The following is a 24118-nucleotide window of genomic DNA, read 5'->3' as shown; positions in this document are numbered from 1 at the left end:
TAGAGGGCCCCTGACAAGGTCAATGACTTGATTTAAGCAACACGTTTGCTTGGAGGAGGGAGAAGATAGCGCAGGGTGGCCGTGAGCTTGGAGCAAGCACTGGTCCCTGTGGGGCTCCCATCCCTGCTGTCCCACAGGCCACAGCCTCTCACTGTGGTGTGTGAGCCCCCTAAATCAGCTCTTCTCCAAAGGGATGCCTGCTCTTAACATGAGGCACCCAGCTTTGGAAACAGCTCCCCCTGCTCTGTCGAAATGCCAGCACGGAGTATCGGGCAGACGCGGCAGCAGGAGCTGATTTCAGCTGTCTGAGGGACAAGAAAAGGTTTTATCTGCCAAGAGTCGAGTTCAGGATTGTTTCTGATTGCATCACTCAGCTAAAGTGCTGTGGAGAGCTGTATGCCTTATATTGCTTTAGCGATGTTATCGGCAGGCACCTGGCAAAGCAGGACTTGTGACTCAGAGATAAGTGGAGGATTGCTCAGTTAGTTTGCTTCCAAATTTGTTTATTTTCCCCTTTCTGAGACTACCATCTCTCCTTCTTGATAAGTTCAGATTGCGAGCCAGCCTCTATTTATTTGTAAAGAAAGCACTTCTTTTCACCTTTACAAGGGAGCAACAGTAATAATAATTGCATCTCGGGCGGGGGGGGGGATGAGCATCGGCTCCCGTCTGCCCTAACGAGGAGCTTTGTGCAGGGACCTGTCTGTACTGGAGGGCTTCCCGAGCATGCCCCTCCAGCTGGCCTGCAGTTTGCTTTGCAAGGCAACCTAAAGGATTGCTTTCTCAAACAGGACAGGCACCGGCACACCAAGATCCCCGCTATTGGAAGTGAGGGAACACACAGGGAAGTTTTATCACAGAGGATGGCAGGCACTGGGTGAGCGTGTTGGCGTACTACTGCCTCCCTGCCCGTGGCCACACTCTTACGCACACCTTTCTTCACACACAGGGTCACCAAAAGCTGGGAGAAAGGCTTTTCCGTAGGCAAACTGTGTCATGTCACCCCTAGAACCTCCAGAGAGCCTGAAGGCAATTGCAGGTGGCTTGGGACCATGTGCAGGCAAGTCAGAGGGGTTTGAAAGGACCAGAGGGCTTTAATCCGTGCGGGGATTGAAGGAGCAGAACAAGCAGCAGCAGGGAGGGCTGTGGGCACCTTTCTCCAGGCCCTGGCTGATGTTTCTGCCTGAGCAGAAAGCATGCAATTCCTGAACCTTCTTCTGCTCCCTCCGAGAGCGTCTGTTTACCTTTGCTGGCCCCGCAAAGCGGGCAGGGGAGGTATCAGCATGCTACATTTCCAGCCCTGACCTCTGTAGCACTGACACACTGCTTTATCTCCTTCGCAACCGTGGGGCTGCTTTTTTGCAGCATCCCAAACAAAGGACGTGCCAGCGGCTGCTGTTTTTCATGGCGTCGTTCATGGCTGTGAGCTGCCACTGGAGAATAAATCCTGTGCCCCCCTCACCAGCAGTGGGGAGCCTTCCTCCCAAGGCCGTCAGGTGCGTGCCAGCGGTGAAGCCCCCCGCGCTGGGCCTAATCCTGTGGAACAGCAAAAGGAGGGAAAGCATGTCCCCTTCTGCAGCTGGGGGACAGGGATAATGGGGGAGCCCATTAGCATCTGTATGTGTGGGGATGCGGGGAGCAGCGGGGTCCTGAATCCACATCCTGGCATCCCTGCCCTCCCAGGTGCTGTTTGCCCACCCGAGATGCTGGGGCTGGAGGCAGCTGTGCCCCCGGGGACAGGAAGCATCCTCCTCCTCCTCATCCTCCTGCCCCCGGGGGCTCTGCATCACAAGGCCCAGGGTATTTCCTCGGCCGGGGGGGTTGTGTTTGCGGGGTCCCCGGGAAGCTGATGAGGTGCTAATGTGAGAACTGCCGGCGGCTTTTCAGCCCACGAACCGCCGGTGGGGCTGGGAGGGGGGTGCCGGGGGGGTGGCAGGAGGCAGCGAGGGGCTCACCCCTGCCGCGGCAACATTGCAAACACCCCACATGAGAGTGCAGCTGGGCCGGGGGGAGCGGCCAGCAGGGGAGAGCCTCATTTTGCAGTGGGAAAACCCTAAAGAGCCGTGGGCAAGGCAGGGAGCAGGGTGGGGGTTGCACCTGGAGAGGGCAGGGATCGCCTCTGTGGATTGGGAAAGCTGTCCCCTAAGTGGGTCTTTTGTGATGGAAGTGGAGGGGCAAAGGGTGGGGTTAGTGAAAGTTGTGTGCTGCGGTGAAAGTTGTGATGCTCGGGTACCCGACTGCTTTCTGCAGCATGGGCAGGGAGATGGCAGGAGCCGTGGAGGGTTTGGCCTGGCAAAATCCACCCTGCAAAGCAGAGGATGCTCGTGTGGGAGCTGCCGAGGGGCTTTGGCCAGCTGCCTGCACGGGGCATGGCTCAAACCCTGCCGTGTTTGGCCTGGGAGAGCAAAGCAGAGCGATTTGGCTGCTGTCAGCAGCGGTGTCGGTGCAAACCCCCACAGCTGTGCACGTAGGCAGAACTTCGCTCACGGAGCCTGGGAAGGGGATGCCTCCCAAGGCCAGGTCCCCTCCGATACAGCGTGCAGAGCCCACCAGTGAGGGCAGGCTGAGATGGAGACAGGGATTGGGGGGGTGCAGGCGCCTGCAAGGGACCCTGGGACCAGCACAACCAGCCCTCAGCAGTCCTGGGTACTGGTGGAAAGAGGTCTGGCCCAGGAGGGTCCGTGGACTCTCTCCTTTCCCTTCCTCATGCAGGCACAAGAGAGATCTCAAGTGCAAGAGCTAAGGAGAAATCATGCCTCTTCCTTTCCTTTTTATCTTTTCAGCTTTTTGCAGTCTGGTCTTTTCTTGTATATTTGATGCTCACTCATCACTACACTGACCTTTGTTTCTGATTAAAGAACAAACATGTTCTCTGGTGAATCTTTTGGTATTAAAATAAATGTGTGACATGTCCACACACCCGTTCTTACTGCTTTAGTGTATAAAAACATACCCAAAGTATAGAGCTTGATATATAAACTGTAATCCATGTACTTCATTTAGTAAATGCTGTTGGGATAAGGATGTACACGCAGCACATCTACAGCTGGGTACCTGCAGAGATAAGGGCAAGCCTTGAAGTCTGCATACGGAGCCGCAGCTGATGAGGTGTGTAGTGGTCCTGTGTCCCTGCAAGAGTGGATTAACTCACAGCATGAGGCCTTGGGGAGCTCTGTCTCCTGTGCAGAGATTGAATTATCCAGGCAATGGGGCTGGCTGCTGCAGCCACAGAAAAGGACCAGGGTACGGAGACTGGGAGGCTGCTGCTGAAGATAAGCAGTGCCCTTACTTCCCAGCGGGAATGAGGGCTGGGTGGGACTGGATCACTGTATGTCCCCAGGGAATGGGTGTCCCTAGCTTGGGAAGAGAAGGGGAACCAGCAGTCCTGCTGCTCGCTCCCTTCTGCTGTGTGCGAGCAAGTCAGCCAAGCCCCTCAGACCGTCACCAGAATGGCTCATGGGGCTGGCGCTCTCCCACATGGACAAGGTGATTTGGCAGTTTGCACTCATTTCTGCAGCTTTGCATCTGCAAAGATTTGGAGGAAAATATCCATGGATACCTCAGATGTCTTTTTTTTTTTTTTTTCCCCCCAAGCTCTAATCATTTGGTTATTCACGAAAAAAAGAAAAATTAAGGAGAATTTGGGGATGCTCAGGTGCCTGTAGGACCAACCCTGAGCCCCTGACCCATGGCTTCACCTCCATAGGACTGGTACTGCCCGCAAAGGCTCGCAGAATCTACCAGACCCTGCGAGGAGCTGCCTGCTCACCGGCCCACGTGTGTGCCACGTGCTGCTGGCCCTGTGGCTGCCAAAATCCCCCCAGCACACACCTGGGGCAGGGGGGGCTGCTGCCTCTGCCCCCGTTCCCAAATGGGCATCGCTAGCGGCAGATGGAAATAGCAGCAGTTCTGTTGATTTACAACCACAGCCCTGAATTTAATGGGCTGTTTTTGCTCCCCGACAGCTACAGATTTGGTCTTTTTTTTTTAACAAGCCTCTCTTTTTTTAAAAAAAAATTATTTTCCTTGTATGCAACACATTAGCTCCTCAAACCAAGGGTGCATGGGAGGCGAGGGTTCACCCTGCGTGCTGGGGGTACACACGAGATGCTGTCATCTCCCCTTTGAAAAGAACAAACCCAAAGCCTATGAGCATAAAAGGGCTTTGTCTGCAGTGATCCCTGCTCCCCCCTGAGAGAGGCAGCAAGTGATGGTGAGCTGAGGGGTGCTGCTGGACCTTGGCAAAGGGCTGGCGGGTGGTGGCAGCCCCGGAGCTGGCCCTGGCCGCCCCAGCCACACCGCAGGGTGATGCCTCCCCACGCCAGCCCCGGCAGGAATGTTTGCTGTCACCGCAGCCCGCGGCGAGGAAATATTTTCCAAGCAAAAAAAGGCCTCCCAGTGTATTTCATGCTGACGGCTTCCAGCAGCCCTCTGTAGCCGTCTTGTTCTGCCGCCGCCGGGACACATACCCGGAGGAAGAGAGGAGGCGAAGGTGGGAGAGCTTTAAAAAGCTCTGGTTAAGTTTGTTCCACCCTGGCCGTCCCTTGCTAGAGCGGGGCTTTAGAGGCTGCAAAACACCCGGTGGCTGCTTGAGGGGGGGAGATGATTTCCCGTCTGCCTGAGATGCTCAACCTCCCCTGCTCAGCATTGCGTCCCAGGGGAGGGGAGGAGAAGCAGGGTCTCGCACATCGCAAAGGAGGGCAGATCCGGGGACGTTAAGGGATGCCCCAGCTCCTTCCCAGGCTGGGCTGTGAATGTAGGTCAAAGCCCTCTCCTCACTGAAATCCAGTGATGATGATGGTGTTACAGGTTGGGCTGAAATATGTACCTCCAGGTCTTTACTCTGGCACCAAAACAAAACGTACTCAGAAAACTGTGAAAAATAAACCCAGCTTGTGAATGCCGCTGATTGGAAGTTTTTCCAGCAGAAATTGCTGTCCGACTCATGTAAAATCATTCCTTGGGCATGTGTTGATTTGGGCAATGTTTCCTCTTAAAAAAAAAAAAGATCAGAGCAAGGAGGGAGAAATGTTTGGAGAGAGCCAGAGCCTCCACCTTCAGCGGAGCTTTTCCAACCCCACTGCAGAATGGCTCTCCCTTGGAAATGCACTTTATTTAGCAGCCTAAATGCACTTTATTTAGCAGCCCACTGCCTGGTACGTGCTGCTGTCGCAGGGGGCAAAACAAGATCGTCTGCTGCAGACTTGGCTAAGATGCTGGTCCTTGGTGGGGATGCTTCTGCTGCTTCCATGCTTTTACCCCAAGGACACAGGAATGTGAGTTTTACTGGGAGGGAAACACTGGCTTTTAGGGGAGTAAGGCTCTCGGCAGCATGCAGGAGCCAGCCCCTGGCACAAAGCCTGGCTGGGATGAGCCGTTCCAGTGGGCATTGCAGCTCCATCAGCCTGTCCCACCTGGGACAGGCAGCCTCAGCTCTTGGGCTGCCTTTTCCTAAAACACCCCATTTCCCACCAGCCTTATTGCAGCCATTTTCAGGGCCGAGAGCAGGTGCCAAACGCTTGTCCTCAAGTTGAAGTGGGTTTTATTCATTGGAAGGAGTTTTTCTTGAGCAGAAGGAAAGGATTGCTGAGCCAGATGAACATTTGTTTAGCAAAAGTTTAGCCAATTGTGTAGTCAAAGCTTTCCCAGATCCTAACAAAGCAGGTCAAGATTAAATTTTTTGCCTGGAAATGAGTGGGGTGGAATTAAAATATTGTCGCAGGTGGCAGCAACCCATAGCTCTAGTGATGGGTGTTGCTGGCCAATGGCAGAGGAGGGTGCCCTGAGACGGGGTGCCCATCCTGGACCAAAAACACCACTGTAATCTGGCTGCACCGAGCTTGAGGACGCAGGGGTTCGGATGTCCTGGCAGCCCTGGGCTCTCCCCACCAGCATGGCACCAACCCCTCACCTGGGTCCAAGCTCTGCATCCTGCTCGCACTCATGGCACAGAAATGGGCTTGTGCGCCCGCAGCCGACCCCGAGCAGATTTATGGGGTGATCCTGGGCTGCTATTAGTGGTCAAGGAACCGCAGACTCACAGGCAGGATTTGAGTCCCAGGCAAGCTCCTGTGTTTTTTCGGAGCAGAAATCTCTGCTCCAGCTGTTTTGCTGGTGGCTCTGCCAGGGACACCTCGTTCCCGCGAGCTGCCGGCTCCGGATGGGGCACCCGGGGAGACGGGGTCCCTTGGGAACAGCAGGCTCCCCCGGCCTCCTGCACCCCTCTGGCAGCTGGGGGAGGGGTGATACAGAGAGGGGGAGACACAGGGGCTCTGAGAAAAGCATGCCGCCTCGCTCCCCGAGCTCAGAGGAGCCATCGCGCTCCGCGAGCGGTTCGCCCTGCTATTTATACCCGCCGCGCGCGAGAGCAGCCTTTGAGTATAAATGAAGCTATTTTAAAGGTCTTGGCCAGGTATAACTGGTTTAAACAAGGCCGGTAATGACTCAGAGGGCTATAAATGTCCATCAGTCCTCAGCGAAGCTGCCGGGGATTGATGTCCTCGGCAAACAGCCTCCCATTGCGATGCGAAAGCCCAGGCAGCCTGTGCACACTCCTGTCCCCATGCTGCAACACCAGCCCCACCACCAGCACCCCTTCAAACTCCCTTCATCCACAGCCTGGGGGTTCATAGACACGGCTGCTCCACAGTTATCTCCAGCTCTGCATGGGTATGGGCTCTGCGGTCCCCCTGTCTCCATCCTCCAGCCTGAGGCTGTGCAGCCACGTCCCTGCTGCAGGCCAAGAATTGTGACGGGCTTGGGCTTGGTGGGATGCCCCAGTGACTGGTTTGGCTGGTTACATCTCTTCAGTTTGATGGGATATGTTAAGTCTTTTGTAACTGGGTCCCCATTTAAGGTGATGGGGACAATGTGTTGGCCCTTGGGCGATGTGCTAGACCATCTTGGGCTGCAGTGGGGTTGCTTTATCCCACTCAGTAATGAAAGGTGGTGTTCCTCCTCCCTCAGCCCCTGTGGGAACTGAAGCACCTTCAGACTACGCCAGGCTGGAAGGTTTCCAGCGGTAAGGGGTTTTGTTAGGAAATAACAGGGAATTTTTAAAGCAGAGGGTTTTGGGAGGAGTCTCTATATTCAGTTTTTCTGTTTGTTTTCTTATTGTAAAACCAAAGACGTTTCAGTTTTCAGAAACTGATGATTAAACATAAAAAATATTTCCCCTGAATGAAACCAAAACCTGAATAATTTGGTCAGCCAGGTAAAACTTCCCCTGCCTGCCAGGGCCTTTTGGGGACTGAGCTAACGAAAACGTCCATGGCAGAACTCTCCTGGGAGGTGAGGAAGACTTTCTTTTCTTCCTTTCTTTTTTTGATCTGGAAATCCAGCATCACTGGGCATCTCCCTGCGCACATTCTTCTTCCTCCACTGTGTGAAAGTAGGGGAGCTGGCGCATCCCCACATGCCCCAGGCGCTGGGATGAATCCGTTAACTCCAGGTTTTTCATCCCAAGCCTTCTTCCCCAGACATCATTCCAGATGCCTGCGCATCTTGTTTACTCAGCAAAATGTGCTCATGGAGAAAACCAGTGCCGGGGTGTCACGTGGGCCATGGTAAACAGCCAGCAGATGCACTCTGTTTATTTTGCTTCAGAGCTTTTCCAGAAGGCACCATTTTTCTGGTGGGCTCCTCAGAGGGGGTTTTTACCCATACCCGCATCCTACCCAATGGCAGATACCTGCTGCTGGCAGTCCTGACAGGGCTCAGCAGCAGGTACGGTCCCTCTGGCACCCATAACATCATCCTGGGTGCTGTGGACCAGCAAGGTCCCTACCTTGGGCTGTTGTTGTGCCCAGGGGCCATTAGCAAATGCTCTCAGGTTTCCCAGTTGCCTCTTGGGAGCTTGTTGTCCCAGTTGGTACTGGGGCTGACACCGAGCATCCTGCTGATGCCATGAGCCGAGGAGACCTCCTCCATCCCCAAGGGGGACAATAATGGGACTTTATTTCCCCCCAGTCACATTCTTCTGGCACTTCCAGGGTTTTATTTTACCTTGTGGTGCCAACCACTGATTGCAGCATCTCGTTACCTTCACTGGCATGTTGAATAATTACAGAATGGGGAGGAACGTTAAAATAGCACCTGAAGGAGTGAATACACCAAAAATAGGGATGGCAGACATGTCCTGACCAGCTGGATCCTCATGTATGCTTGCGGATGAGGTGAGTTTTTCTGCGATGGAGTCCCTGAGAACCTGAGACTGGGGGAAATCATTCCAGTATGCAAAAGATAGGTATCCTTGGGCTCTTGATCAGATATTAAAATTACAAAAATTTTGCATACTCCTGACTCTTCCTTTGTTAGACTTCTTAAAGCCTTGGAAAATATTTTCATGAATTAAGAAGCCCCATTAAATGTTGAATCTAATTAGGAGAGACTTGGCTGTAGAGTTCTTCAAATAGTTAAGTCAATATTATACGGTGTAATTGTGGTAATTCCCTGGTGGTGCTGCAGCTGATGACGGCCTGGTTTAGCTCGTAGTAACTCCACAGATGGGGAAAAAACTCTCCCCACCATGGAATGTCACTTATTTCAATGGTTCCCATCTGAATCCTTGAATGAGCAAAAGATATTGTTTCCTGACATGCCCTGCAGACATTACAGGAATTCTGGAGGCATCCTCAGGAGCGGGACCCTGGCGCACCTTATCGATCCAATACTGAACGTGACCTTGGGATCGGGCCATGCTGGAGAGCCGGGCTCTGTCTAGCTCTGCCATGGGACTGCCCAGAGGGCTTTGGTGAGGATGTTCAACCTCTCTCGGGTGTATTTCCCCAGTTCAGAAATATGAATCATCATCATCATCATCATCATCAACACCATCATCCAGTTTTCTGTTCTAGTTTGAGTGGAGATGCTCTGCTCCCAGCCTAGCAGAGCCCCTTGACCTTACAAATTCTACTTCCAGGGATCCTCAAGGAACAAACTGAGAATAAAGTTGGCAGGACAGAGTGCTGCAGGTGCCACGTGGCACAGGGGCGATGGCAGCTCCCCTGCCCCAGCTCTACCTTCACCCTTCCCTCACCCAACTGCTCCCCACTCTTCTTCAAGTACCTCCATGCATCGATTCCTCCGTGATTTTCATGTCTTATCAGGGGAAGGCCTCGATAAATCCTGACGGTAATTGCGGTGGCACTGTACAAGCACGCCGGACCGTATTCCTTCCTGGCAGGCTGGTTGCCTTTTGTCTCTAACAAGATCTGCAGCTGCACGGACTCCTTTTCCTTGTTATTGAAATGCCTCTCTTCTCGAGGGCAATGACTGCTTCTATCTCACAGGAGAGCCCCTTCCTCAATTAAAGAAAAAAAAAAAAAAAAAGCCAATGCATTTATTTTGAAACAGCAGTGCAATTGGGAGAGTTCATTATATTGGATTAATTATGATAATTATCAGTAGAAGGGAGATAATTACCCTGTTTGTTGTTGAGAACAAGGTAAGGGATTCTTTTTTTTTTTTTTTAAATTATTATTTTCTTTTGCACAGACCAGTCTGGCTGTGTGGTGGGGGGAGCACAGGAGAGGCTTCACCCTCTCCCACCTTAGGGTATGTGGTTCATCACTGCTCGGCCTCCGGCTGTAGTTACGTCCTCTCTCACTTGCTTGTCACCAAAGGCTGGCTGCGGGTCTCAGCTTGGAAGCATCCTCCCCCTCCCAGCAACGCCCTGCATCGCCCTGGCCCTTATACGAAATTGCCATCGCAACCCAGGCAGCTGCACAGGCAAGTGCCCATCCCTGGGAGCACCGGGAAGAGGGAGCAGGATGCGCTCGCTGCCAGCAGCGTTGCTGCAAGTGATGGAGGCAGCTGAAAAGCGCCCCAACTCCTGGCAAAGCTTCACGTCAGTCGCCAACCTCCTACCCCTGGGAAGGCCGAGGTAGCTCCTCCAGTCATGGCTTCTAATGCAAATAAGAACGTAATTTAAAAATTAAATTTATAATAAAGATTAGTTAAATATTAAAGAGAAGAAATAATTTTCAAATGGCCAGTGTATTTCTCAGTAACCAGGTATGTTTAAATAAGACACCGCTGAAAATTTTCAATTTTTATCATCCTAGATATTTAAAAAAATGTTTCTTAGATGTATTTTACTGCTTCTTTTTCTACTTTATTAATTTTAGGTATTAATAGGTATTAATTTTAGCAGGTTTTCTCAGGCTAGAGGCATGGAAAGCTGCCCCTGTGAAAGAATGGAGAAGGAGGAGGCAGCGGCAGGACCCGCGTTGTTTACAGGAGCAGAGATCCCGGTTGCTGCCTGCTGGGTTGGTCCCACATCCAGCCACCTCCAGACAAGCTGCCGTCTTTACAGGCCCCCGTTTATGAATGCAAATGCTTGCATAGCTTGGAAAGTGCGTGTCCTTGCGTTACAGAGACAAAGCCTTTGTCTGAGCAGGAGGGACGTGGCTGCTGTCGTTCGCCCTCGGCACCATGCCCCTGAGATGGGCACGCCAGCAACGCTCTGGGCAAGCAGACCAGGAGGGACACCACTGTTCCTGTGATGCAGGGGATGTGTTAGACAAGGGGAGCTTCTCCTTGTCCAGCACATGCTGTATGGAAGGTCCTTCATGTCCTGGGCAGGGAGAGAGGCTTGGATCATGGGACAGGCAGTGAAGGGTGTGATAGAAGACCAAGGAGGCAAAACTGAATTTAAGTGTTGGGGCTGGAGCAACAAGAGTAGGAGCATCTTCTGTAGCTGAGGAGTGGCCTCAAGTGAACATTTTGGGTTTAAAATCTAAGTGAACAGGACTCTTATGAAAGCAACTCTCCTTTGCCGCTCCACAGCTTCCAGTCCATGTACAGTGGGGTGACGAGAGGCAGAAAAAGCTCATCTTCGGTGGCAACAAAATTCAAAGTCCTGTTGATCTAAGGGGGAAATGACATTTCACGAGGAGTGGTGCGAGACTGGGACCCGCAGAGCTCTAGGCGTGCGTTAGCCTCCTGCCGACCCTCGTGCTGAGGTGCCAGATGTGCTCAGAGCACACTAATATCTGTGCCACTGCAGGACGAAGGCCTGGAGGTGGGTGAGTTTATTGAATGGGGAAATTCTCACGATGGCCTCTCTCCTCCTCCCATGGAGCTCACCAGGAACTTCCGTCCCAAATCCAGCCCTGCTGAAAACACACACTCACCTCCCACACCTCACGCACCGAGGGAAAAAACGATGCTAACACTATAACCACACCTTGTCCTCAACGGCTGAAGTCAGCTGCCAGTGGGGAGCTGAGCGGACAGGATCTCTGCACTGATGATCTTCGTCACGTCCAGCAGCCACGTCACTAATTTTACTGAATTCTCCCTGAATTCTCCCTTCTTGAGCCTTTTGACTGCACTCCAAAGGATCAAAAAGCTGTGCGGTAATGCATTCGGTTGGAGAGTCTGGTCTCCAGCTGTGCTAAATCCGACTCGGGGTGCACCTAATCCAGGAGCCCCTTTCAGCCATCACCCAGGGTGGGTGGTTTGGGGGTGAATATAAAGCACCCCGTATGGGCAACGTGCTCCCCCTGTCCCCCAGGGAAAAGACTCTTGGGGAGACAGGGGGGCTGAGCCATTTGGAGTGAGACCCCTGCCCAGAGGGATGCAGCACCCGGGGGTCCCCCGGAGTGTCCCCCCCAAATCCCCCTCCGGCCCTGCGGCCCTACAGCAGGCGACAGGGGGCGCCCTGCCACCGCTTTTAGCAGGCGGGACGGGCCCCTCCCGGCGGGGGGGGTGGACACCGCCGCTCCCCTCGCTTTTGGGGGTACCCCCCCACCTTTCCCGGCGGGGGCAGTCGCCATACCCCAACCAATCCCCAAATACGGGCAGAAAAGGGCTGGGGTGGGAGGGAGGCGGGCTGCCACTGTCGCGGCGGCTATCGCGATAGGACCCCTCCTGGAGGCGGAGGGGGCGGCTGTTTTCGTTTGGCGATGACTCCTAAGGGTGCTGTGTCCTGCGGGGGGGGTTAGGTTTCCTCCCAGAGCGGGAGCCCTGCGGTGAGCTGAAATCCTGCTCTCTGTTGTCTTTGTGTTAATATTTAAAAACTATCGCCAGACTTCGCCGATCGATGGGTTGTTGGGGGTTTTTTTGGGGTTTTTTTTGTTTTTTTTTTCCCCCCTCCCCTCACGGGAGCGATAAATAAATAAATAAATAATAAATAAACCCAGCGGTTTCTGTTTGGGGTTTTTTTTTTGTTTGTTTTTTTGTTTTGTGTTTTTTTTTTTTTTCCCTGAAGGTGGGTAGATATAGGTGGGGATCTATGAAACAGGCAAAAACAAATCCCCGGGGCGCGGCAGAGGCGGCCGGGGCCGTGTGTTGTACCGCGGCACCGGGGGGGCTGGCAGGGATGCTGCCGGGGAAGGCATGGCCCCAGCCCGGGGGGTGCGAGGGGGGAGGTGGAGGGAAGCCCCCCGCTCCCTCCTGCCCGGGAAGGAGCCGCTCCCGGTCCCTCTCCGCCGGCTGGACCCCTCCGGGAGCCGCCGTGCCCGCAGCGCCGATGGGGCGGGCGGCGGAGCCGGGTGGGTTTTGGAACCGGGTGATTTTTGTCGTCCGTCTGTCCGTCCTTCCTTCTTTCCTCCCCCTCCGCCCACCCCGGGGGCGGTTCGGCAGCTGGAGCGGCGGCGCTGCCCCCGACGGCGCCCACCGGGATCCCGCACCGCCCAGCCCGGCGCCGGGGGAGCCCCCGGCCCCCCGACGGCGCTTCTCCCGCGCCGCCCGCCGCGTCCCCCCGTCCCCCCCCTCCCCGCTCCTTCCCTGCCCTCCCTGTTTGTTTTAGTTACGAATTTGTTGTAGGTACCTGAGCCCGGGGAAGAGGCAGAGCGGCGGCTGGCGGGCCCGCCGATGGGGCAGAGCCGCGGCACGGCCGGGCGGGCGGTGGCCTGAGCCCCGGCACCGGGGGCTCCGCCGAGCAGCCGCGGGGAGAAAAGGTGCGTGGGGCCGGACTGGGAGCTGCCTCCTGTCGAGGGTGCCCGGGGGAGGTGTGTGTGGAAAACAGCTCCCGTCGCGGGGGCGGGGGGGGGGGGGGGCGCTGGAAAGCAGCTCCCGTCGGGGATGCTGGTTGGGGGGGGTCGGCTCCCATCGGGGCTGCCCAGGGTGGGGGATGTGCTGGAAATCGGCTCCCACAGGATCCCCCTGCAAATGTCGGGGGAAGCCCGGGTGTGGGGGGGGTCGTGCCGGCGCCCCGGGGTGCTGCCTGGCCTCCCGTGCTCGGCGGCGGGGTGCGGATAGGTGCGCGGGGGGCCGCGGAGGAGCCGCTCCCGCCTAGGTGTGAGCTGATTATTCAAATGGGCAGCCGAGGACCTGGGGATTGGAGGCTCGCCCGGCCGCTCCGTGCTATATCACTCTGGCACCCACGTCACTGCAGCACTTGTCCTCCTCTTCCTCCTCCTCCTCTTCTTCCTCCCTCCTCCCTCCTCCTCCTCCGGCTCCTCCATCGCCTCCGGGCGACTCTTCGCCGCGAAGCACTGCGAAAACCCACCCAAGGAGCAGCAGCGAAAAAAAACCCACCCCAGCCCCAGCACCGCTCGATCCCCCCCGCCCTTCCTCCCTCCCTCCTCTTCCTCCTCCTCCACAGGCTCCGACGGAGGGGAGGGAGGGCTGGGGACTTTTTTTTTTTTTTTTTTTTTTTCTGGGGGGGTTGCCTCTGTCGTCGTTTGTTGTGGCTGTTAAATTTTAAACTGCCATGCACTCCACTTCCAGTATGCTGGGAGCGGTGAAAATGGAAGGCCATGAGCACACGGACTGGAGCAACTACTACGGGGAGCCCGAGGTAAGGAAGGGAGACGGGGCTTCGCCCGCCCCCCCACCCCCGGCCCGGCCTGCCCCGCTCCCGGCCGGGGCCCCCCCACGCCGTCCCAGCCCCGGGACGAGATTAACTTTGGCATCAAATGCTGAGCCCGGGCGCTGCCCGCTGCGGGCAGGGGTGCGGGGACAGAGCGGGTGGGGGGACCCGGGGGGGGCGCGGGGCAGTGGGGTGCTGCCGGGCGGCAGTTAGCTATTTTTTTTCTTCCTCCCTCCCCCACGCCCTCAAAAAAAGATATTTTTCTCGCTCCGGGGAGGGATGTCCCTTCCCCTTCCTCCAACTCCACTTTCCAGGACGGATCCGCCGATCCTGCTGCCATCCCGTCTCTTTTTATATATATATATATATATTTGTTTTTCATTAACGAGAAAAACAACACCCCTCACCCCCCCCCGGCTCCAGGATTTAACCCTTCCTGCCCCGGGGGACACGGAGCCCCGGGGCTGCAGAGACTCTCACCGGCAGCGATCTGGGCTGGGCTGGGGGTGTCCCCGCACCGCTCCCCGCACGCTGGGCTGCCCTTGTCCCCGACGGGGCTACCCACCTGCCTCCTCCCCGTCCTCCCCCCCCCCCCCCCAATATCTCCCCTCCTCTCTCTCACTTGCCCCTGCAGAGCTATTCCTCGGTGAGCAACATGAACGCAGGGCTGGGCATGAACAGCATGAACACGTATATGACCATGTCGGCCATGAGCACCACGGCCAACATGACGGCTGCCACCTCCATGAACATGTCCTACGCCAACACGGGCATGAGCCCCTCGCTCACCGGCATGTCCCCAGGCGCAGGGGCCATGCCCGGCATGGGTTCGGCTGGTGTGGCAGGTATGGGCACCCACCTGAGCCCCAGCATGAGCCCCATGGGAGGCCAAGCGGGCTCCATGAACGCCCTGGCCCCCTACACTAACATGAACTCCATGAGCCCCATCTATGGGCAATCCAACCTCAACCGCTCACGGGATCCCAAGACCTACCGGCGGAGCTACACACATGCCAAGCCGCCCTACTCCTATATCTCCCTCATCACCATGGCCATCCAGCAGTCACCCAACAAGATGCTGACGCTGAGCGAGATCTACCAGTGGATCATGGACCTCTTCCCCTTCTACCGCCAGAACCAGCAGCGCTGGCAGAACAGCATCCGCCACTCGCTCTCCTTCAACGACTGCTTCCTCAAGGTGCCCCGCTCCCCGGACAAGCCCGGCAAAGGCTCCTTCTGGACCCTGCACCCCGATTCAGGCAACATGTTTGAGAACGGCTGCTACCTGCGCCGCCAGAAGCGCTTCAAGTGCGAGAAGCAGTTGGCCGCCAAGGACAGCGGTGGGGCAGGCGGCGGGGCAGGTGGTGGGGGCAAGAAGGGGCCCGGGCAGCCCCCCAGCCAGCCTCTGGGGGAAGGCAGCTCCTCGGGGGGGTCCGAGGGCTCAGCTGGCGCTGAGTCCCCGGCCAGTGCCTCGCCGTGCCAGGACCACAAGCGTGCCCTGGCTGACTTGAAGGGCACGCCGGGGCTGAGCCCCGGGGAACCAGCGGCCTCGCCAGCCCAGCACCTCCTGGCCCCCCCACATGCCGGCCTGCCCCATGACGCCCATCTCAAGCCCGAGCACCACTACGCCTTCAACCACCCCTTCTCCATCAACAACCTGATGTCCTCCTCCGAGCAGCAACACCACCACCCTCACCACCACCACCACCACCACCACAAAATGGACCTGAAGGCCTACGAGCAGGTGATGCACTACTCGGGCTACGCCTCGCCCATGCCCAGCAGCCTGGCCATGGGGCCCGTAACGAACAAAAATGGCTTAGAGTCCTCCCCTTTAGCCGGAGAGACTTCTTATTACCAAGGTGTGTATTCCCGGCCCATCATGAACTCCTCCTAAAAGGGGCGAGGGGAAAACTTCCCCTGGCGAGGGGGGAAAGCCCCCCGTACTCCCGCGCAGCCCCCCAGCAGAGCGATGGACTATGAACGCTGTAGAGCACGGTACATATACATATATATATATATTTTTTTTTTTTTTTCCCCGTTGGCTCCAGATGTTTGCATCTGTTTCGGAAACAGCAGCCGTGTGTCTTGCAAGCATCTCAGCGTGCGCCAAGGGCAGGCATGTTGGTCATCCCCCCTCCCCCAGACCAAAGCCACCTGTGCCCGGGGGGGGGCTGCCGATTCCCTTGGTTTGCCTTGTAGGGTGGTTTGTTTTGGTGGAGAGGGGCGGGTTGGGGGCGAGGGGATGGGGAGAGGGGGGGTTTCTGTTGGGCTTTTTTTTTTTTCGTTGTCGTCGTCGCAAGGAGGTATAAATATATCTATTTTTTTGTGTGGAAGTGACGGGGGAAAAAAAAAACTACAAACAAAACGAAACCCTCCTTCATTGTGAAATCCATGCTAGTTTTGAATCCGAGGACCAAAAGTCTTGTAACGTTGTAAAAAGGGGGAAAATAGGGGGGGAAAAAAAGAGTAAAAAATCTACCAAAAAAAAAATAATAATAAAAAAAAGGCAGGATAGATCGTTGTAATTGAAACAAACGCTTGATGTTACCGGGAGAGTAAACTACTTGGATCTGATTAATTTATCGTTTCTGTATGCTTTATTTATGGCTTATAAATGTGTATTCTGGTAGCGACTAGCCAGATTTTCACAGAACTCTATTAAAGTGTTATTGGCGGTTTTTTTCCCCTGCATCTCTGTTCCGTCGGGACTCGCCCGTCTCCTCCACCGGCCCGCCGGACCCCCCCGCCATCCCTGGCCGTGCTGCCCCGACGGCGCGGCGGTGCCGGCCCGCAGCTCCCTGCCGCTTTCCCTCGGCGGGGGCTCGACACAGTCGGTGTGGGGGGGGGGGCGGAGAGGGGCGGCCCGGGGGTCGGGGAGCCACTGTTCCCCCGCAAAACTTGGGGGTCGGGAGCGGGGAGAGCAAAACCACTCTGCACGGGACCCTGGACGGAACGGCCGGCCTCGCCGCGAGAGTTCTCGCTTCGCAATTACCGGGCAGCGTTAATTGGGGAGGTGGATTGGGGGTCGGAGAGGCAGCGCATCCCGGGGCGGGCCGGGGAGACACGCCGGTACCTCCGCCGAGGGGATAAACCCGCGGCGAAAAAAACGGAAAGTTTTTTATTTTGTCTTTCAACACCTCACGGCCCGGCCCGGGAGCGGAGCCCTCCGGCCGCCCCAGCGACACCCCAGAGCTTATTTTCATTTATTCCTCCCCCCTCCCCGTTCCCCACCGTAAATACCCTGCCCGTCTTCCCAACCACTTGTTGTTTTTCCCACGCGTTTATGGCAGTCATAGATGTTACTTTCCGAAATAACATTCAAATCCTTCTTAAAATTCCGCATTGTCCGCGGGAAGAGAAAAGAGGAGAAGGGGAGAGACGGGAGGGGAGAGAGAGAAGAAAAAAAAAAAAAAAGAAACGACAAAAAAAAAACCCCGTCCCAAAAACAAAACAGGGATCCAGCCAGAAATCTGTCCGTCTCTATACAGCAAGGACACACACGTTGTGAACCAAGGCATGCAATGTGTTTCATTAGCACATAAAAGGCTCCCGCGGGGAAGGAGCACGGGCGTGGGGGTGCCGCCGGTTTGGGGAGAGGGTGACAGGCGCTGCCGCCCCCCGCCTCCCGCCGCGCTCCCCCCCCCGCTCCCCGCCGCCCCGGCCCCGCAAGGTGCCGTTTGCATCCCGCTCCAGAAGCAGGTCTTTCCCCCCACCTCGCCTTTTTTTTTTTTTTTTTTTTAAATTAATTTTCCCCTTCGTATGGCCGGCTTCACGCTGAAATGCAAGGATGGGGGCTTAAGGGAGTGGGGGGGTGGGGGGGAGAAGGAAAAAAATCCCCACATTAGACGTTATTTCTTTTTCTGGCATTTTTCTCTCGCCCCCTCCCCACACAACCCGCCCGCCCCCAGCCTTGCTGCAAGTGCATTCTGCTCCTGCCGGTTTAAGCAACCGTGATCTGTGAATAAACAAAGTCAGTAAACAAAAAAAAAAAAAAGGGGGGGGAGAAAAAGGGGGGGAAAATCTAGATCCAAATTCCAGGAGGGTAAACTTTCAACACCACGTCATACTTCAGCAAATTTACACAGATATTATATTGCGTCCCTTTCCTTCCCCCCCACCCCCCGCTCTCCTTTTGAGCCATTGTGCTTAACTGAATTTTATAAAGCTGATCGATATCTTGGTAAAATATTCATTTTTAAACTAGCGGGCAGCGAAATCTTTGCTTTGTGCTAAAGTCAACAGTAGCACAGTTTCAGCTCCAATAAATGCCGGGATGCTTCCAGCTCCCGCAGAGCCGGGCCGGCGGCCGGGGCGCAGGTAGGTGACACCCGCCGCTCCTTCTCCTGCTTCTCCTTCTATTTTAATCCCCACCTTCAGCTTCCCTTCCTCCCTCCTCCTCCTCCTCCTCCCCAGCTCGCTTTAGGGCCGGCGGGGAGAAGAGTGGGGCGAAGGAAGCAGTCGGGGAGACCGGGGGGGGATGGATGGATGGATGGAGGGAGGGAGGGAGGGAGGGAGGGATGGATGGATGGATGGATGGATGGATGGATGGATGGATGGATGCTCCCCACCGCCTCGGCCCCGAGTTTTGGCTGGGTCCTGACCCCGCCGCTCCTCTCCCAGCCGAGGAGCCGTTTGAGTAGGGAAAAGCGCGACGGCGAGGAGGGGAGGGGAGAAAAGGGATGTTCTTTGGGGGTGCGGGGGGAGCAGCCCGTGCGGGAGCGGGGTGCGGCCGGGGCCGGACCGGCTCGCAGCGCCGTTCCTGCCCGTTTCAGCCCCCAAATCCCTCGCAGAGGGGGCGAGTCGTTGTGGCTGGGACGGAGGAGGGTGGGAGAGGGACGGCGACGTGCAGGGCCAGATTCCTGCCCTTCTCTCGCTCCTCCGAGACGGACACTTGGTTTTTACCTTTATTTTTTTTTTTTACCTTTTATTTCCCGCTCTTTCCCCCCCGCCCCCGTTATGCTCCCCCGCTCCGTGATACTCTTTTGTTCCGGGCTGGGAGCGACCACACCGTGTCCACTCCGCGGAGGGGCATTTGTCCTGTGTCCGTGACACCGGCAAAGCGCCGCTGCCCGTGCCGCTGCCGGTGCCAGCGGGCAGGACCCGGCCCGGCTGCCTGCACCCGCGTGGGCAAAAAAAAATAAGGGGAAAAAAAAAAATAAGGGAAAAAAAAAATCCCCCCCGCCTGTATTTCCTCGTTACAGGGGAAAACGGGAGTTTTGGCAGGGACGGCGACCCTTCCCGAGGCTCGCCCGCTCTGACACCCGCACCGGACACGGACACGAGTGGCGTCGCCCACGGCGCGAAAGACCGGGGCGGCGGCCGCCGGGATGCTTCTCGCGGGGGCTGTAGGGCCCGGGGAGGGGGACGTGGCCCCGGGGCCGGGTCCTCGCTCCGGTGGCAGGGTCTCCGAGCCCGGGAAGGCGAGGGCGGGCGCGGGTGGGTGCGTGTCCCCGCTGCTGTGACAGGTTACATCTCTCCGGCAAGAGGGGAAGGCGCACGGCCGCTAATGGGCTCTCAATAATTCATAACAGCCCGGCCCGCTCGTAATACAGCTCTACGTGCTCGCCAATTACTTGTCATTAAGCGCCTGTCGCCCGCGCAGGGAGGGAGACGCGAGTGGAAAGGGCCCAGCCCCGGCCCCGAGGCATCCCGAGCATCCCTCCCCGGGGGGTACCGAGCCGTTTCCCCGGCCAAGAGCGGAGCAGAGCGCTGGGCTCCGTTTCGACCGTTAATTTCCCCCCCAAATACAGCTTTATTTTTCGGGGGGACCGAGCGGCTCGCCTTCCCTCACTTATTTATATTTTTATTTTTTTTCCCCTGACTTCCCATACGCGAGGGGGGAAAAGGCACTTCTTTTAATTGTTCGGGCCCCCTAATGACATGCAGTGATGGCTCAAAAGACATCAAAGCACAAAGAAGATGGCACGGCCAGCGGTTTGGTGGGGAAGCTCCGCGCTAGCCACGCTGGGCAAAGGAGAGCTCACTGCCCTCGCCCAAACGCCCCCGGAGCCTGCCTCCTCCCCCGGTAACGGCGGTGCGGGCAGCTGCCGGCTCTGCCTGCCCTGCCCGCGCCCGCCGGCGGGATTGGCGGCAAAAGTGCATTTATGGATGATCTTAAAAAAAAAAACCCAAAACACTCCCCCCTCAAAAAAAACCAACACCGGACAACTCGGGGGTGAGATGAGTCTAATTATTGCTGGTTCTAAAAAGAGCTGGAACACCCAAGTAGGGCTTAACTCGTCTCCTGGGAAACTGATGGAGACCTATTTTACAAGCTGTAATTCTGCTTTAGACTATTGCAGGCTAAAGGCAGTTCACACTATCCTCTTTCTTCTAGAAATAGTCCTAATCCTATATTTCGGCCGGGAAAAGTCCGCTTCTGCCCCGCACTAGATTAATCCAGAAACCACATAAAACCGGGCAGGGAAGAGGATGGAAAAGGGGAGGAGGAAAAAAAATCGTTCAAAGTTTGTTACCTCTGCCCTACCTAACCTTCAAAAGAGTAAATATTAAAGGATGATGCAGAGTCTGCCGGCTCTTTATTTACGGGACAGCTTCGTCGCCAGCGTAGCTAAAAACGGGGCTTTGGGGCCGGCGGGTTTCGGGAGGAGAGGAGTTTGGGTTTATTTTTTCCCTCTCTCGCTGCGGTCGTTCTTCAGGCTCGGGCTCCCACGGTGGAGAGCGAAATATTTATTCTTTCCCGACGGAGCCGGGGGGGCGGGGGGGGGGGAAGGTGAATTTGGTAGGTAGTTATTTTTATTGAGAAAAATATTTTTTTTTTTTAAAAAAAAGGAAAAACCCAAAACTAACACACGAATCCGCTGGCAGCCCCGACCGGGCACCGCAATAATTCCTCCCCCCCCCCCCCCCCCCCCCCCATTATTCTTTAAGGAGCGCTTGTGTCTCAGGGGGTCGGGCTGTCCCCAGAGACACAGGGGCTGCGGAGCGCCCCTATAAACACGGGGCTTGACTCTAAACAACGGAGGGGTGGGTGTTTTTGCCGGTCGGGGGGGGTTTGACCCGCCATCCTGCCGTGCACTTGAGCAGCCAAGGGCATGGCAGGGCCGGGAGGGGTCTCCGGGCAGAGCCGGGGGGTGCAGATCGGGCCCAGGAGGGCAGGAAAAGCTGCATCGAGCCCGGGACGTTGTTTTGGGCGGGTGAAGGGATGGAGAGATGGAGGGAGGGATGAAGAGACGGAGGGATGCAAGGATGGAGGGATGCAGGGAGGGATGGAGGGAACGAGGGATGGAGGGAGGGAGGAATGAAGGGACGGACAGCGGTTTGTTCAGCCGCTGCTGCCCGCAGGGCCTGCCCCCCCCCATGCCGTAGGGCTCCGGGGAGGCGCGGGCGAGCCTGGCAGCGGCCCGGGCGAGCTGGGCAGCGGCCCGGGCAGGGCTAACGACAAGGGCCCCGAGCGGGCCGGGAAACCGGCGGGAGGGCGCGGGGCTCGGCTGCCGGCGGGGGGGCCGGGGGGGCGGCGGCTCCGCAGGGCCGTTATGTTTGCAGGTGCAGCCGGGCGTGAAATTGCATGTAAAAAAAAAAAAAAAAAAAAGAAAGAAAGAAAAAAGAAAAAAAAAGTTTTTAAAAAACCGTAAATGACTCGGAGACGGCTCCTCCGAGGGAGCCGCTGGAGCGGGGCCGGGGAGGGGGCGGCTGCTCCCACCCCCACCCCACCCGAGGCGGGGGTTTCGTTTGCACACGCGTGTGCGCTGGGGTGTGCCGGACCGCGTCCCGCAGCGGGGCTGCCGCAGCCCGCGGGCCGGCGCGCAGGCAGCGCGGGCAGGGGACGGCCCTTCTGCCTGCTGTGCCGCACGGGCTCTTCTCCTTCCCTTTCTTTCCGTTCTTTCATTTTATTTCCCCTTTTCCCCCTTTCTTTCCTTCCCTTTTCCTTCTTTCCCTTTCTTTCATCTTTTTTCCCCGTTTTTTCTATTTCTTTCCCTTTCTTTTCCTTTCTTTCACTTTCTTTCTTTTTTATTTTCCCCCATTTTTCCCCATTTCTTTTCTTACTTTTCCTTTCTTTCCCCCTTTCAGTTTCTTTCATTTTTTCCCCTTTCTTTCCTTTTCTTTCCCTTTTTCGCTTTAGCTCCCTTTTTAATAATTCTTTATCTTTTTTCAGTTTCGTTCCCCTGCTTTCTTTCCCTTTCCCTCCCTTTCTTTCCTTTTTTCCCATTCTTCCCCTTTTTCAGTTTCTTTTCCTTTTCCCCCTTTCCTTCTCTTTGTTCCTTTTCTTCCACCCCCCCATTCTTTCCCTTTTTTCAGTTTCTTTCCATTTCTTTTCCTTTTTTCCTTTTCTTTAATGTTTCCCCATTCTTTCCCTCTTTTCAGTTTCTTTCCCTTTCTTTCTTTTTCCCCTTTCTTTCCTTTTTCCCCATTCTTTCCCTTTCCCCCGCCGTGATGCCAACAGCTCACACCTCTCCTCGCAGCCCACCTCATTCCCGCTCCACCGTCTCCAGCTCCCCATTCCAGGGGAGAGGGTCTGTTTCCCCTGGCAGGGCAAAGGCAGCCCACAGCTGGGTGAGACTGCGGGCAGCCTCGCTGCCACGGGATGGGCACTGGGTGAGGACCACAGCGGCGGGTCCTTCCTGCTGCCCCCCACCTGCCAGAAGTTGTTTTTTTTTTTTTTTTTTACAAACCGAGGGGGCAGAAAAGCCCTCGACATACCACTTCCTGCAGGCAGCAGGGATTTTTGCAGCCAGATCCTTGCTGCTGGGACATCTCTACCTGTCCAAACCATCCATCACTGCCAGCACCACCCATGCCAGGCCAGAGCAAGGTGCTCACCCCTGCCTGGAGAAGGAGTGGCTTGCTACAGGTTTTTTGACTCACACAAGCAGTGAAAAAAATAAGCCTCATCCCTCTGCTGCTGGAAAGCAGCTCCCGAATGCCAACAGCGCAGAGGAGTGTAAATGTGGTGATTTTACTTCCCACTTTGGTACTGGAGTCATTGATACTGAAGGATTTTGGAGACCTTGAAATGCTCTGCTTGTCACTGACAGCCTTCGGCATGCAGCAAAGTGGCCGCACGGTGTGTTGCTGACTGCCTGTACCTACGCTCCCCTTCACTCTCCTTTATTTATTTTAGTAATGGCACAAGAAATCAGTGTCAGGGGTAGCTGGGGAAAACTTCTGGGCTTCACGGAGTGTGCTGCTGCTGTGTAGGCATCCCTTATTAAAGCCACAGATTCCCATCTCCGATTGTCTCTTTGTGTCTGTACTTGTGTGTGATACCTGTGTCATGCTTCAGTAATTCCTGACGGGAATGGGAAGAAGCATTATCCTGTGGCCTGGAGGACACTTAAGAAACTGCTTTGCCAGGATGGATCCTTTTAGGCTTCAAGGAAGCGGGAAAAAAAAAGTAATCGTAACAGCACCTTGAAAAAGTAGAGGAGTGAGTTAATTTGTGGAGATCTTTGAGGGATACATGTTGGTGCTATGATAAGAGCAAGATCAGGAAGGGCTTTGAAGAGGAGAACAAACTCCAACAACCAAAAATACCCCCAAAGTGATGATCAGACCCCTTCCTATACCAGAGTTTTTTTACCATGCCCCACCTTGGAGTTCCCCCAGCTTCCTCTGCACCATGTAACTCACTGTACATGTCACAGATATTTCTACCCCTGGAGGCAAGAAAACAGGTGTCCCACAAGAAGGGACAGATGTGTGGATGTATCAGCCCGTTTTCTTCGTGACACATTTTCAGCGGTGTCACTGCCTTAGTGCCTTGCCTGGGGCTGCTCATTGCTCCTGAGCGGATGGACTAGAAGATGGGGGGGACAAACTCAATGGCCCTGGCGGGGGAGGCGGAGGGCGGGGGCAGAAGGTGAGGCTCATTTCAAAAGGGGTTGCCAGGACTTTCTGTCACCCTTGGGTCCAATCGGAGATATCATTAGCAAACTAATAAAATAGCTGCAGATGTTGAGCCAACGGCAGAGCATGTTTCTTGGGAGTATCCTGACAAACTCTTTGGTTTGGAAAGCCATCAGCTTGCCACTGTTTTTCTCTTTGTTTCATCTCTTTTCCCACCCTCCTCTCCTATCGCTTCCTTCCTATCTGGATTTTTTAGGGGGAGAAGAATAAAGACTGGAAAGGGCCTTTTGAATAAGCAAAGGCAAAAATCTGATGCCTGACCTGGAAAAATGCCCATGCCCAACACTGCAGCACGGCTGACAGAGCCAGGAGACATGTAGGGACCCTCAAAAAAATAAAACCAGGGGGAGGCAGGTGCTTCCCTGCCTGTTGGCAGGAGTGGGGCTGCTTTCCCCCGGCACGGGGATGCTAGGAGGAGGAATACATCAATTAGGGTGACAGGCTCTGCCACTGCAGAAATGGGGCTGGGGTTTCCGCAGAAATAAGACC

At 55.7% G+C, this 24118-nt stretch overlaps 1 protein-coding gene across 2 annotated transcripts; it reads left to right on the top strand.

The window, feature by feature from the left end:
* Positions 1–12802: 12802 nt before the first annotated feature.
* Positions 12803–16445, top strand: FOXA2 (forkhead box A2). 2 transcript variants are annotated; one of them, XM_074820594.1, is made up of 3 exons: positions 12803–12905; positions 13678–13747; positions 14394–16445. In XM_074820594.1, the coding sequence occupies exons 2-3, from the start codon at positions 13679–13681 to the stop codon at positions 15654–15656; spliced, it is 1332 nt and encodes a 443-aa protein (XP_074676695.1). In that variant the 5' UTR covers positions 12803–12905; position 13678; the 3' UTR covers positions 15657–16445. The 2 variants fall into 2 exon arrangements, with proteins under 2 accessions (XP_074676695.1, XP_074676694.1); XM_074820593.1 differs by lacking the exon at positions 12803–12905 and having other exon boundaries at positions 13661–13747.
* Positions 16446–24118: the final 7673 nt, after the last annotated feature.

This window comes from Strix aluco, chromosome 3 (assembly GCF_031877795.1).
Source record: "Strix aluco isolate bStrAlu1 chromosome 3, bStrAlu1.hap1, whole genome shotgun sequence".
Classification (NCBI taxonomy): domain Eukaryota; kingdom Metazoa; phylum Chordata; class Aves; order Strigiformes; family Strigidae; genus Strix; species Strix aluco.
The sequence above is the reverse complement of the archived record's forward strand: the minus strand, read 5'-3'. Positions and strand labels throughout refer to the sequence as shown.

Bases quoted from the DNA above. Each gene is read 5' to 3' on its own strand.
- FOXA2 (XM_074820593.1), top strand. From the start codon at position 13,661: ATGCACTCCACTTCCAGTATGCTGGGAGCGGTGAAAATGGAAGGCCAT. The intron at 13,748-14,393 runs GTAAGGAAGGGA...TTGCCCCTGCAG, and splicing joins ACTACTACGGGGAGCCCGAG to AGCTATTCCTCGGTGAGCAA.